This window comes from Stylophora pistillata, chromosome 3, assembly GCF_964205215.1.
Source record: "Stylophora pistillata chromosome 3, jaStyPist1.2, whole genome shotgun sequence".
Taxonomy (NCBI): Eukaryota; Metazoa; Cnidaria; class Anthozoa; order Scleractinia; family Pocilloporidae; genus Stylophora; species Stylophora pistillata.
The window spans coordinates 14,613,422-14,625,338 of NC_142521.1; the positions used below are offsets into that span (position 1 = coordinate 14,613,422).

Below are 11,917 nucleotides of genomic sequence, written 5' to 3' on the forward strand. Positions count from 1 at the left end.
TCATCTTTCACATTAAGTCTGTAAAACTAAACACTTATGCTGATGACTGCCAACTGCACACATCTGACGTAGACCCAGTAGCCTTGGAACAGCGGATCAATCATGATGTACAAATAGCAAACAAATGGTTCGAAGACAATGGGATGAAAGCCAACCCCGCTAAACACCAAGGGATGGTTTTTGGCAAAACCGATTATCCTTTCTCCTTCTCAACCACAAGATGCCTGGAACTTTTTGGAATAATTCTTGATCATGAACTTAATTTCAAGGAACACATATCCTTTGTATGTAAAAAAATAAATTATCAATTCAGTGTCTTCAAAAGATTTGGCAAACTTATTTCTACCGAAATTATGCTTCGCCTTTATAAAACGTTTATGTTACCCCATTTTCACTACTTTTCAATGATATGGCATTTTTGTAACTCAGAGGACTCTGTTAAACTGGACACCTTAAAGAGACGTATTTTAAGATTTGTTTTAAAGGACTGGGACTCGAACTATGATGATCTTTTAGACAAGGCAGGTGTGTGCGGTTTAGCCAACGGGAGGATACAAAATATGATGATTTGCATATTCAACTGTCTCCATCTTGATAAATATCCGTGCTATTTGAAACAACTGATGAAGCTAAGATCTACTGCTTACTCCCTAAGGGGCACCAATATTTTATCACTTCCTAGGCCGTTTACAACCACATATGGTCTAAATTCTTTTAGCTATTCAACTGTTAAGTACTGGAACTCCCTCCCTGACCACTTTAGAAAGACTGTAGATTATAGTGAATTTAAGCGCAAACTGTTAATGAACCGTTTCTGTTAATATTACATTAATATTACATTATATTATTATATTAATGATTATTTTATTATTATATTATTATATTATGAATTATTTTTTTATCTTTTTAGCTTTGTTCTTGCGGTAACTTTTAAAATTAGCAATTAGGATCGGAGATACTAGCTTGTAAGCTACACTGAAATCCGAGGATAAATAAAGCTTATGTATGTATGTATGTATGTATGTATGTATTCTCTGACCGCTATTCTGTTTCAAACGCCATTTGCGCTATTTTCTTCTTAATCACAATTGTTTCTAGTGCCTTTGCTTTTTAAAATTAAAGCTTTCACGGAGTCCTCATCAACTGAAATTTACAGAAAGTGCTTGAAACTTGGCAAAACTGACAGCAAACGCGGAATTGCTTTAACTCCTAAGTGCACTTTCACTTGCAAGTGGTTTTCGTTCTCATCAGAATAAGATTTTTATTAAATTTCTAAATAAAAATCCTATTTCTAGAAGCCAGAAAATGGGAACTTCTCCTTCTCGGCGAGCATTTTCGGGAAATCTAGTCTGGAATTTCCGAACTTCTTTCACTTTTGCTGCGCAGCGAAAAATAAAGGACAAAAACGGCGCAAACTGTCAGTAATACATTTTAATAATGATAAATATTAGAAAAACAAAATCTTTCTCGTTGTTTTCGGCATTTAAAGCGTCCTCTGTCTTCTGCGGATTTAAAGTACTTTTATAATCTTCCTGATTTCCGCTGGTGAGATGAGTATTCGATCATTAACTGATATCACAAGACAGGCCCCTCTTCCGTTCCGCTTAAAGCTGACTCTCAGAAATCACTCTTCTGCAAAGAAGATATTATGGTAAATACCGTTACTGATACGTGACAATACACAGGGGAAATATTTAGTAAAGGTGGGTTAAAGATGGTGTAAAAAAGGCTGAGGAATGTTGAAATCACTCTTTTGTATGCAATTCAAATGATTTCATCGTCTTTCAATTGAATAGTAACTTGAAGAAAACTTACGCACCCGATTTGGCATTTTAAATGATACGATAAGCTAAATTACACGCGCATTTTTATTGGTCTAGAAGACAGACTCATAGATTACGTCACCATCACCAAGATTTTGCTTCTTTATCAAATAAAACATAAATTTCATGCTGCCGTGCACGGGTATGTGCATCAAATAAAGATTATTCCATGGAAAGTGCGTGCGAACGATTTTAACTCATTTGTTGTAATATCTATATATACTAATTGTGAATTGTAGCCAGCACTGTTAAAAAGGGCTCGATACACATTTGTGTAGAGCGGTATATAACGTTAAGTGACTAGAAGGAAACACACATGATTCGCTGCAACTCTGAGTTTCGTGCGTTAAGCACTCATCAGGCAGATTTGCCTGATGAGTGCTTCATAAATTTTATTAAAATTTTTTATATTTTTGACGTCAGAAGTCGTCCATCCTCGCAATTTTTAAACTTTCTACGTTCGTGTTTGCTGTGAGGTTTGGACTGCGAATCTTTTTTGATCCTCCTGGCACGGTGCACCTTTTTTGGCCTGAGAGTTCCACTAACGACTTGCTATATATATATATTTAACAATTATTCCACGAGCGCGCGTTGGATATGAGATCATAGATAGCCAACGAGGTGCGTAGCGCCGAATTGGCTATAATCATCTCATATCCAACAAGCGCGAGTGGAATAATTGTTTTATTAAAAACGCCCCCAAGATATTAGACAAATCTTACCAAATCTTAAACCTTTTAGCTCCCTTTTAATTTTAACCCGACGCGCACGCCACCATATTTGTAGATTATGGTATATTGGCTCATATACCATAATGGCTAAGCCAATAAAAAGTCTTGAATTGCATTATCCAATGATTCAGTTTTTAATAAATATATATATATATAGTAGCAAATGGACTACTCAAGTTACGCACAAATGGATTTTAATACAGCCTGTCTCGTAGACCAACAAAAGTTGATCCACTCATCAGTTAAACTCCATACACACATACACACATACACAGTGTGTATGGAATTTAACTGATGAGTGGATCAACTTTTGTTGGTCTACGAAACAGGCTGTATTAAAATCCATATGTGCGTAACTTGATTAGTCCATTTGCTAATGTAATCGCTCCTTCATTGTCGAGCACTGTCATGGATCCTACGTTTCCTATTTCGCTTATATATATATATATAAGCGATATATATATATATAAGCGATTATATATATATATATATATATATATATATATATATATATATATAACTAACTGCAGACAGTACTGTTTCGGCCTTCTGGGCCTCATCAGTGCAGTGCTAATGCTAGGATGGGGGAGAACCGAGACGGTCACCCCAAACGACCCAACCTTTGTGGTATCGTCTAAGCCATGCCAGAGTGCTCAAACTAGAGTAAACCAGCGAGCATGCGCAATTGCAACGGCAATGACTCATCCTAGATAGAGTGCTCAATTTGGACATGAAAGCAAAGCTTTGTATGCCAAAGAGCTATATATATATAACAAGTTAAAAGGCCTCGAGCCAACAGTGTCGCCGCGCCAGAAGGATCCAAAAGGATTCACAGTCCAAACCTCGATAAATGGTAGGTATGTCTTCCTTCGCTCGAAGTTCTCCGTCCTCGTGTGCCACACTACTTCTCAAATATATATATATATATGTAAAGTTTAAAAAATTGCGAGGATGGACAACTTCTGACGTAAAAAATATAAAAAATTTTAATAAAAAACGTTTCGGTCAGAGACCTTCTTCAGTTATTTACAATTTTTGAAATAAAAAAGAGCATTAAATAGGATCGAAGTGCTGATGATTACGTAATTAATTTTTAAACTTTCTACGTTCGTGTTGGCTGTGAGGTTTAGACTGCGAATCTTTATTGATCCTCCTGGCGCGGTGCACCTTTGTTGGCCTGAGAGTTCCATTAACGACTATATATATATATATATATGTATATATATATATATATATATAACAACAAACGAGCGCAGCGAACAAGTGTGCTTTTTGAGACATCACAACGAGTGAATAAAAATCGTTGAGGCACTTTTCATGGTATGATGTTTTCATTTCATTTTCAAAGTACTGAGATCTCCTCTCTCTGAGCGACACATTTCACAGATTGGAAGCGAACGAGTGGGAAAATACATCGCTCGTCCAATCAGAGACACGAACGATGACTTCACGGTATAAATCTCAGTATATATAAAATGATAGACCCCAAAAGGCGTTAAAATGTGGTAAGAACATCAGCGACACACTTCGCTGGGAAAGCTTACGTCATATTTTTTTACCACGTCGTGACGTCACTCGGCACTTTTTTTTTAATCAGTTCTGAGGATAGTGAGTGAAAGAATGCACTTTCCTGTAACACCATAGAGACGCCGAAAGAAGTAAATCACTTATAGCAACCGCCAGCCAACAGTTGAAATGAGACTGTAAATATAGAATGGACATCTCGACTTCTTTGATTTTCCATGAAATGACGGGTATTGGAATCAAACGAGTCGCTAAGTCCTACTACTTTGCAATCAAAAAGTCCGTGTCAATAAACGCCTTATCCCCGTGTGATTTTCGGAATTCGAAGATCAAAACATCGTCTTGAAAAATAACCAAAAGCTCAGGGTAACTATCAATTTAAAACAGCTAAGGACATTCGCTGATTACCTCTCCTTGTTAAACCTCTTGCACGTCTTCATCAATGTCATGCGTTGAAATAGCAGTGGCTCTGATATGACCATTATGTCGTCCACGCCTGAACATTCATTCATACTTTGATGTCTGTTCTTTAGATCGGTTTTAGTTCGCTAAAACACAAATAAGTTATTAATTATAAAGCGTGAGAGGGATTGTATTTACATTTAACTGTTGACTTGTCAGGTCTTTAGGCTATCAAGACCGGAATATAACACTCGGGAAACACGAGAAGTTAAGAGCCGTCTGTACAATACACAATATCCGTTCAAAAGAAACTGAAGCTTACTGATCAGATATAACATGCAATAGAAAATTAAAAAGCTGGGTTTAACCCCAAGATAGAGTAACGCAGTACATTCAAATTGAGTCACTAACTCGGTAAAGTTGTTCGCCTAGAAAGAAGGAAATGACTATTGAAAATACCTGACTTCTTTCCAATTTCCACTGAGATTGCTTTCTTTCTACATTTCCCTGATAAAGCAGATGTGAAAGTAGCTTTTCGACTTCTTCAACACGTTGTTTTTGTTCCCTTCTCCACTTTTCTAGTTGTTCAAGTCGAGCAATTTGATTCTTATTGAAACGATGGATTTGATTGTGTGCCGATTCAATTCGGGAGAAAAATGTGCTTTCTCGGTCCTTCAATTCCATTGTTAACTCCAAGAGAGGATGAATACACTTCGAATTGTCTTTCATCATCTCACCAGCAACCACACAAATCAGCTTGATGAGAGAAACAGTTATTCCTTCACAAGAACTGCACTGTTCTTCACAAAAGCGTAACCATTCATCGACAGATGAATGGTTGCTATTTGGTTTTGTGTCATCTCTATCTTGGCCACTTTGAACTTTATCACTTGATTCTTCGTTGCCGCTATCTATTTTTACTTTTTTCAGTTGCCGCCTTAGTTCTTGAACCCCTGATCTCGTCCTGACAAGGCTATTTTGGCGTAAAAATGATGTTTGTTCTGTTTCCATGGCAACTCCTTGAGTGGACACAGCAACAGCCTTTAAAAGAAAATCTCTTTGTCAAGCAATTGATTGGCGCAGGTCAGTAGCCTAATTCTTGACAAAAAAAATGAGGAGTTGAGCGCATCCTCTCTTTTTTGTGAGTCACATCTATGAGTAAAACAGGGGAGGGTTTCCTGGACTCGTTACAAAGATAAGTAGTCTAAGTGAAAACTTAAAATCTCGTATAATTGGACCTTACTGAGGAACTTGACCGGCTTTTGACGATTCCAAAAAGAACACCTGATCATTTTGCAGCCTATTTTAGACTGTGGTTTCACCAGGCTTATTTAGAAGGACTCGCAAACACGCGGTTTCTTCACAGACGAAAGTTATTTTAAAACAAAAATGAGCTCACAATGATTCTGCAAAAAATATGCTAATTTCGTGTAATTTGTAGGGTTTTTTTTTTCCCAACGGCGTTAAATATCATACTTTGTTGCCTTTAAATCTTGGTTGGTGCTCACTTTTTGTATTAGGTTTTAAGAGCTATCCTTAGATTACTGGGCAATAAAAATACCTCGTCAAAATCCGAACTTCGGAACTCTTCCCTTTTGCTCAGAGGTTTCACCACGTATAAATTTCCTTGTGTATCTTTGCATAGAATCGGCTGCAGTGAAACGATAATGTCCAAATCAGCATCCTATTAGCAGAAGAGACTAAGAATTCTGTATGAACTGAATATAAGGCGTCGTAAGACTGAAAAATTCTACCATCAATTTTTAAGTTTGAAAGCATTTTTGCAATGAAACATTTATTCTTTGTAATATTAAGCTACAAACCTTGTTGTTACGATTTGAATCCAACACTGTTAAACTGATAACATCGCCCTCGTCAACAATCGGTTTTTTGGACAGATTTTCATGACACATTTCTTAAAAAAAATGTTGAGAAGGAAAACCAAAGAAGTGAACTATTTAGGAGGTTTTGGCATTATTCTCCGTCAAGTGATCCTAACTGGTACTTAAGGGAATGCCAATATTTTTTTAAACTCGCGATTTTATTGGGGGGAGGGGAGGGGAAATGCACATAAATACCCCTTCACCGTAAGTAAACATTTAAGAATGCCTTAATGCCTCAAAAATGCAGCAGCACATATTACGATCAGAAAGACAGTGATAATTGAGCTGACCAGAATAGCGAAAAGAGCTTCGAAGTAGAAGACTCTGAGCCAGCTGACTTCAAAGGAGAAAAAAAAATATATGAGAAAACTAACTCTAAGGGTATAGAGACTCAATCAAAAACTCGAGCTAACCAGGAGTTCTACTTCATGAGTTGTGATGGCTACCATAGCTTATTCCACATACGTCAGCCACTCACCAAGCAGTCTTTCCGCGATATTTTTTCTTCCTATACTCCCTAAAGCATCCGAAAGAAGTCCTGCTGTTGCACCCTTTCCGTTTTTCTGTTTCCACGCAATAAGAAGGGAGTTTGCTTTGTCCCAGTTACATCTGCAATCTTCGTCCAGGTTCTGGACTTTTGATGAAGGAATTCCTAGTTTTGGTGCTAACTCGCGCCAAAAATTTCCGACGTCTTCACTGATATTTGAAAGTTGTAGTTCTGTTACTAAAGACCTCCTTTGATCAATAGTTTTTGCTGTGTATCGTAAACAATACAAGGTTTAAAAGAATAAACGTGAAGAGTGAGTAATTGATAAAAGAACTTCTTATGGTATTCAGGGTAACGCCTCGAATATTCGGGGTAAAGCCTCGAATAAAATCATCACTGAGCTTCGTTTGAAACTGAGTGCTGTAATAAGGGTGGACCTGTTCAGTTTCTGCATAGGTTATCCCTTTACACCCTAACATTAACATGCATATTCTTCATGCTGTTCTCCATGCATTTCCCAGGATGCTTATAGGGAGAATTTCTTTAACAGTCAAGAGCTTCTTTTGATAATGATCATTTCCTTTATTCTCCTCACCTTAATGTTTGATTCAGGAGTGATATTATAAGGGGAAATTAGATGCTTGCTGCTCTTTGGGGGTTAAAGGGTTAAAAGTCACCAGCTTTTTCTTATTTCACATTGGCCTCTTAACACAGCAAGTGTACATATATCATCAAGCACTTGCTATTTCGAATTTTTCATTTTACTTTCCGGTGAGGAGTAACCATATGTGCGTTAAAAACTCTGGAACTCCACTTGAAAGCCAGTTGGTGAAGCGTCCAAAAGGTTTTGGTGAAGTACGAGTTCTTTTTACGTCGAGGAAGGTAGATCAATATCATTAATAGCCTGATTTCGAATTTTTCATTTTACTTTCCGGTGAGGAGTAACCAGATGTACGTTAAAAACTCTGGAACTCCACTTTATAGCCAGTTGGTGAAGCGTCCAAAAGGTATTGGTGAAGTTCGAGTTCCTTTTACGTCGAGGAAGGTAGATCAACGTCATTAAAAGCCTGAGCAGTCTATATTTTTGTGTGTGCTTTGGAGCGTTAAAGGGACACTGTCAGGGGTTGACAAGCGCAGTAGCATTCACTCTCTCCGAGACTTGTCACGCTCGACCGCCATTATGTAAATATCGGTGAGTTGAAGAATTCTGCATATATTTTGCATTTAAATCAAGTTTATCCAAAGCAAATGCTCAGGAAAGTGAATTTCTTTTACTGAGGAACCTTTTGTGATCTTTTGTAAATGTAAAAGTGCTTGTACAACGAAGCGCAAAGAAAATAGTTCTCGTGGGTGCCCGTACAAAGGGAGAAACGTGCTGTGTACAGATGAATGTAAATATGGAACAAGCAATAAACCTTGCAGAAACGGGGTATGAATATAAATTTCAATACATGCATATAAAGTTGTATACATTCACTTCTTTTGTGGCTTGAAGGTCCAAAAAGCGTACGAAATAATTTGTGTATTCCCTTTCTTCAGGATTCGAACGAGCAGTCGTCATCTGCCTATACTTATGAAAGCCGTAGAGTTCGCCTGAGGCTTACCTGCATTCCATTTATAATGTGTAGTAGAATAAACATCTGCCTTGCAATTGCTACAAATGTCTGTGATATCTGGCATTATTTTATTTTCGTATCAGTAAAATCGCTGTCACTAAAAAACTCAACCTGCATCAAATTTTGCCTGCAGCCACAACTTAAATGTCTTTTGTTCCACATAAATACGCTTATAGTTTCTCAGCCACGCTTTCTTGTATTCCCCTCTGTCTTCAACCTTTCGTTTCCGCCCTGAGTTGATGCGTTTACCGCCATGTCCGCATCCTCCGCTAGACGCCATTTTGAATTTGTGAATGCAACTTGAAAAAGTCAGGATGACTTTTTCAAGTTTCGATCAGCTACACGAGCATGTGCAGACCATGACCGTGTCCCTTTAAACTGCCAAAGTGTTAAAATTTGTATAAATTCTCAAATGTCTTCCTCTCCGCTTCCCTTTTCATTAAATGACAAAAATGAATGTTTTGTTTGCAGTTTCGGCCGTCCCTACACAAGGATGTCACCCATCAGGTTCTAGTGCTGTTGAGAAAACTTGACAACTTAAGAGGCAACTGAACTGTTCACGCAAAGTCAAAATTTAGAAGTCAATGATGATATCACAAAAAAATTCAAAGAATGTTAAACGTGAAGTGTCCGGCAAATATTGCAAAGCTCTTATTTGAGACTGAAATTGGATTGCAGAATATTACATCGCGAGGAAACAACACGAGAACAAGAATTCTAATCTTATTTAGATCCTTCATGATCTGACTGAGGCTAAAATATTCGATTCCACGTATATTGCATTATCTTCATTTCATGCATCACATATTTTTTACTTCAATCGACTGTTCTCTCATTCACAAAGCATTTTCGAAAGATTTCAAGGTAAAAAGAACAGCAATATCTTCATACTTCATGCCACTAACAAAAGAACATTCATGATTAAGTCGGTAAGGATATGACTCAGCGTCCAAACTTGTCCGTTGACTTAAAATATCACCCCAGACTGATGAATAAAGATGAACCACTCAATATTTCAAAATATCAACCAAATTGACAAACGTCCTTAGATATACTCAAAATACCGAAAGGGTCGTACTTTACAAACAATATGGAAAAAGCTGATAAGAAGTTTGCATCATCAGACTTAGTTTACTGTACATTAAACGTCTGACTCTTAAACAGTTAAATTACTGGCGAGTGCTTGTTATATTGTGTCATCAAACTGACAACAGACTTCAACAACTAACAAGGAGATTTCAAAAAGTTTCAAAAGGGTTTATCGTGCAGAAATAGGGGGTGTTTTGATTCTAAAGGTCCTCGGGCAAATAACTATTTAGTTAGAAATCGAAATTGTTAGGAATTGAAATTTCTGAGCGGTATTAAGCAGGGATAGGTATTCAAGCACTCATTGTTATTGTGAGATGTTTTGATTATTATAGGCACGAACAACTAAATATTTATTATTTTATATTAGGAAACTTACTTCTCATTTCAACACATTGGTCAGATTCGCGTTCGTTCAACTTTGTTTCCCTAGTGTCCAAGGAACCATTTTCTCCGTCATGGGCTTCTGTTTTTTGTCTCGGAAGCGAAGTTCTGCCGTCCTCTCGTGAATCAGTGTCATTGTTCAAGAGAGTTGCACCATCGAGTTTGGGAGCATGTCCAAGCTCGTCCTCGGTGCTGATTGTACAAATTGCTTCTTCTATTTGACTATCATCTTCCGACCGGGCATAAATGCATATTTCTTCAGGTGCTACGTTTGTCTTCCCGTTCCTTTCGTAAACCACCGTAAACCACATCAGGTGAGTTTAAATGTTAGTGGTTTCTTAACGAGTTAAAGATATTTAACCTCAACCTAGAGGCAGCTAACGCGCAGCATAGTAATTTAACTTCCTTCCTGTGAGGGGGTTTGATCGAATCCCTTCAATGCAATGAATAAGGGAGTTGTATATCTTTATAACTTGATCTGGTTAGAGACAGATCTTACTGAAAGTAACAACTAATCAAGATCCTGACCGGAAAAGGCCCCTTCACGCTGTGAACCGTCCGACTATAACTAATCCCTGTCAACCAATTACCCTTCAGTACTTTTTAAAACTTCCCCCTTTGACGTGTACAAGTGCAATGTCAATTAATTTTCAAACGTCTCTCAAACTGATTGTTATCATGTTAAGGAGCAAATATCATATAGAATAGCACAATTTTGTATCCCCAGACCACTTCTAAGATCACCTTTCGTATTATTTTGTTCAGGAAATCATGATGAAATGGATAATTATACCAAAACATGTTGATTAGTGTTTTATAGCATACCTATCTCTTTCATGTAAACAATAGCTGTGGTTACACTCACCTCCTTCCCGAGCTAACCCTGTGGGTAATAACCTTGGGTTGGGATGTGTTTGGATTTCCGGTCAGGTTTAATCCTCCGTTTACATTGCAAACAATTACCCGAGGTCATCTTTTGACCTAACACAGTTTGGCGGGAAATTAGTTCATCATGGAGATCGCAAACCGCGAAACTTATGGTTTTTATTGGAGTATTCAGAGCAAAAACGAGTAAAATATACTTAATATGAACCTCGAAAGTTGGCCATGTCTGATGCCGCGTGTCTTGAATTTGGTACTTGCGAGGATTTGCCGCGATTTCAGCGCAACACCACAAAAATGCCCAGCATGTGCTGCGGTTACCGGATTTACTATTTTCTTCCATCCGACTGGTTGAACTACTCTTGTGGTTAGATAAACCACTGCTAAACTCTACGACTTGGTTCGGGAAAGGTCATGGGTAATTCTTTTGTTTTCTTTTTATGTATCCATAGCGATTTCCCCTGGGCAGTTTCACTGTGGCAATAGAGGTCACACAAAACACAGCCTTCCCGTGTAACCCCAACAAACCCTTGAAAGAAATAAACGGTAAAAATTTCAAGTCAATCAGTTAAGTACCATATGAGATATGTTCTCTAGAATGCGCAAAAAGCATTTTCTGTGAAAAGAGGTATCCGAGTTAAAAAGCTGAATAGACGATTGTCTCCCCAAAGTTTTATGGCCACAAAGTGGTTGAAACATTTGCAATGTTTATTTCAGTCACCTAGAAGGCTCCAGCTTCATAAGTTGTGCCCTCAGCCTCCCGTAGGGCTTCTTCTCTGCTTGTTCGCATCATTTGAAATCCTTGCCTCATTTCTTCTTTGGCTTCAGAGGCTCAAGTATGGTATGAACTTGTTTATAATAGGCAGGTAGTGATAAACATGGCATGTTCATAATGCTACAAAATGATACCAAACCTTCATAACCACCTCCTGTCTCCAAGAAATGATAGACAGCACTCCTGTTGATATCAAAAGATTGTCCTCTCTTGGTTATCCTGGCTGATGTTTCTAGTGGTGTAGCTTCAAGGCAGAAGCTACATTCCAAAGAGGGGTCTGCCAGAAGCCCATTTCTCCCAGAAGAATTTTCTTCGACAGTTAAA

At 37.8% G+C, this 11,917-nt stretch overlaps 1 protein-coding gene across 2 annotated transcripts; it reads right to left on the reverse strand.

Moving 5' to 3' along the window:
- Positions 1-1,416: 1,416 nt before the first annotated feature.
- LOC111330962 (uncharacterized) lies at positions 1,417-11,508 on the reverse strand. 2 transcript variants are annotated; one of them, XM_088752552.1, is made up of 7 exons: positions 9,932-11,508; positions 6,842-7,117; positions 6,304-6,395; positions 6,042-6,164; positions 4,940-5,521; positions 4,487-4,626; positions 1,417-1,632 (listed from the first exon to the last, which is right to left on the reverse strand). In XM_088752552.1, exons 1-7 carry the CDS (start codon positions 10,245-10,247, stop codon positions 1,605-1,607), a joined length of 1,557 nt encoding a protein of 518 aa, XP_088608678.1. In that variant the 5' UTR covers positions 10,248-11,508; the 3' UTR covers positions 1,417-1,604. The 2 variants fall into 2 exon arrangements, with proteins under 2 accessions (XP_088608678.1, XP_088608679.1); XM_088752553.1 differs by having other exon boundaries at positions 6,042-6,131; positions 9,932-11,506.
- Between the last annotated feature and the right edge of the window lie 409 nt (positions 11,509-11,917).

Coding starts and splice junctions, on each gene's coding strand:
- LOC111330962 (XM_088752552.1), bottom strand. CDS start 10,247: ATGTGGTTTACGGTGGTTTACGAAAGGAACGGGAAGACAAACGTAGCA. Junction 6,396..6,841: donor TATCGCGGAAAGACTGCTTG/GTGAGTGGCTGA, acceptor ATTTTTTTTAAG/AAATGTGTCATGAAAATCTG. Junction 6,165..6,303: donor ATTCAAATCGTAACAACAAG/GTTTGTAGCTTA, acceptor TTCTGCTAATAG/GATGCTGATTTGGACATTAT.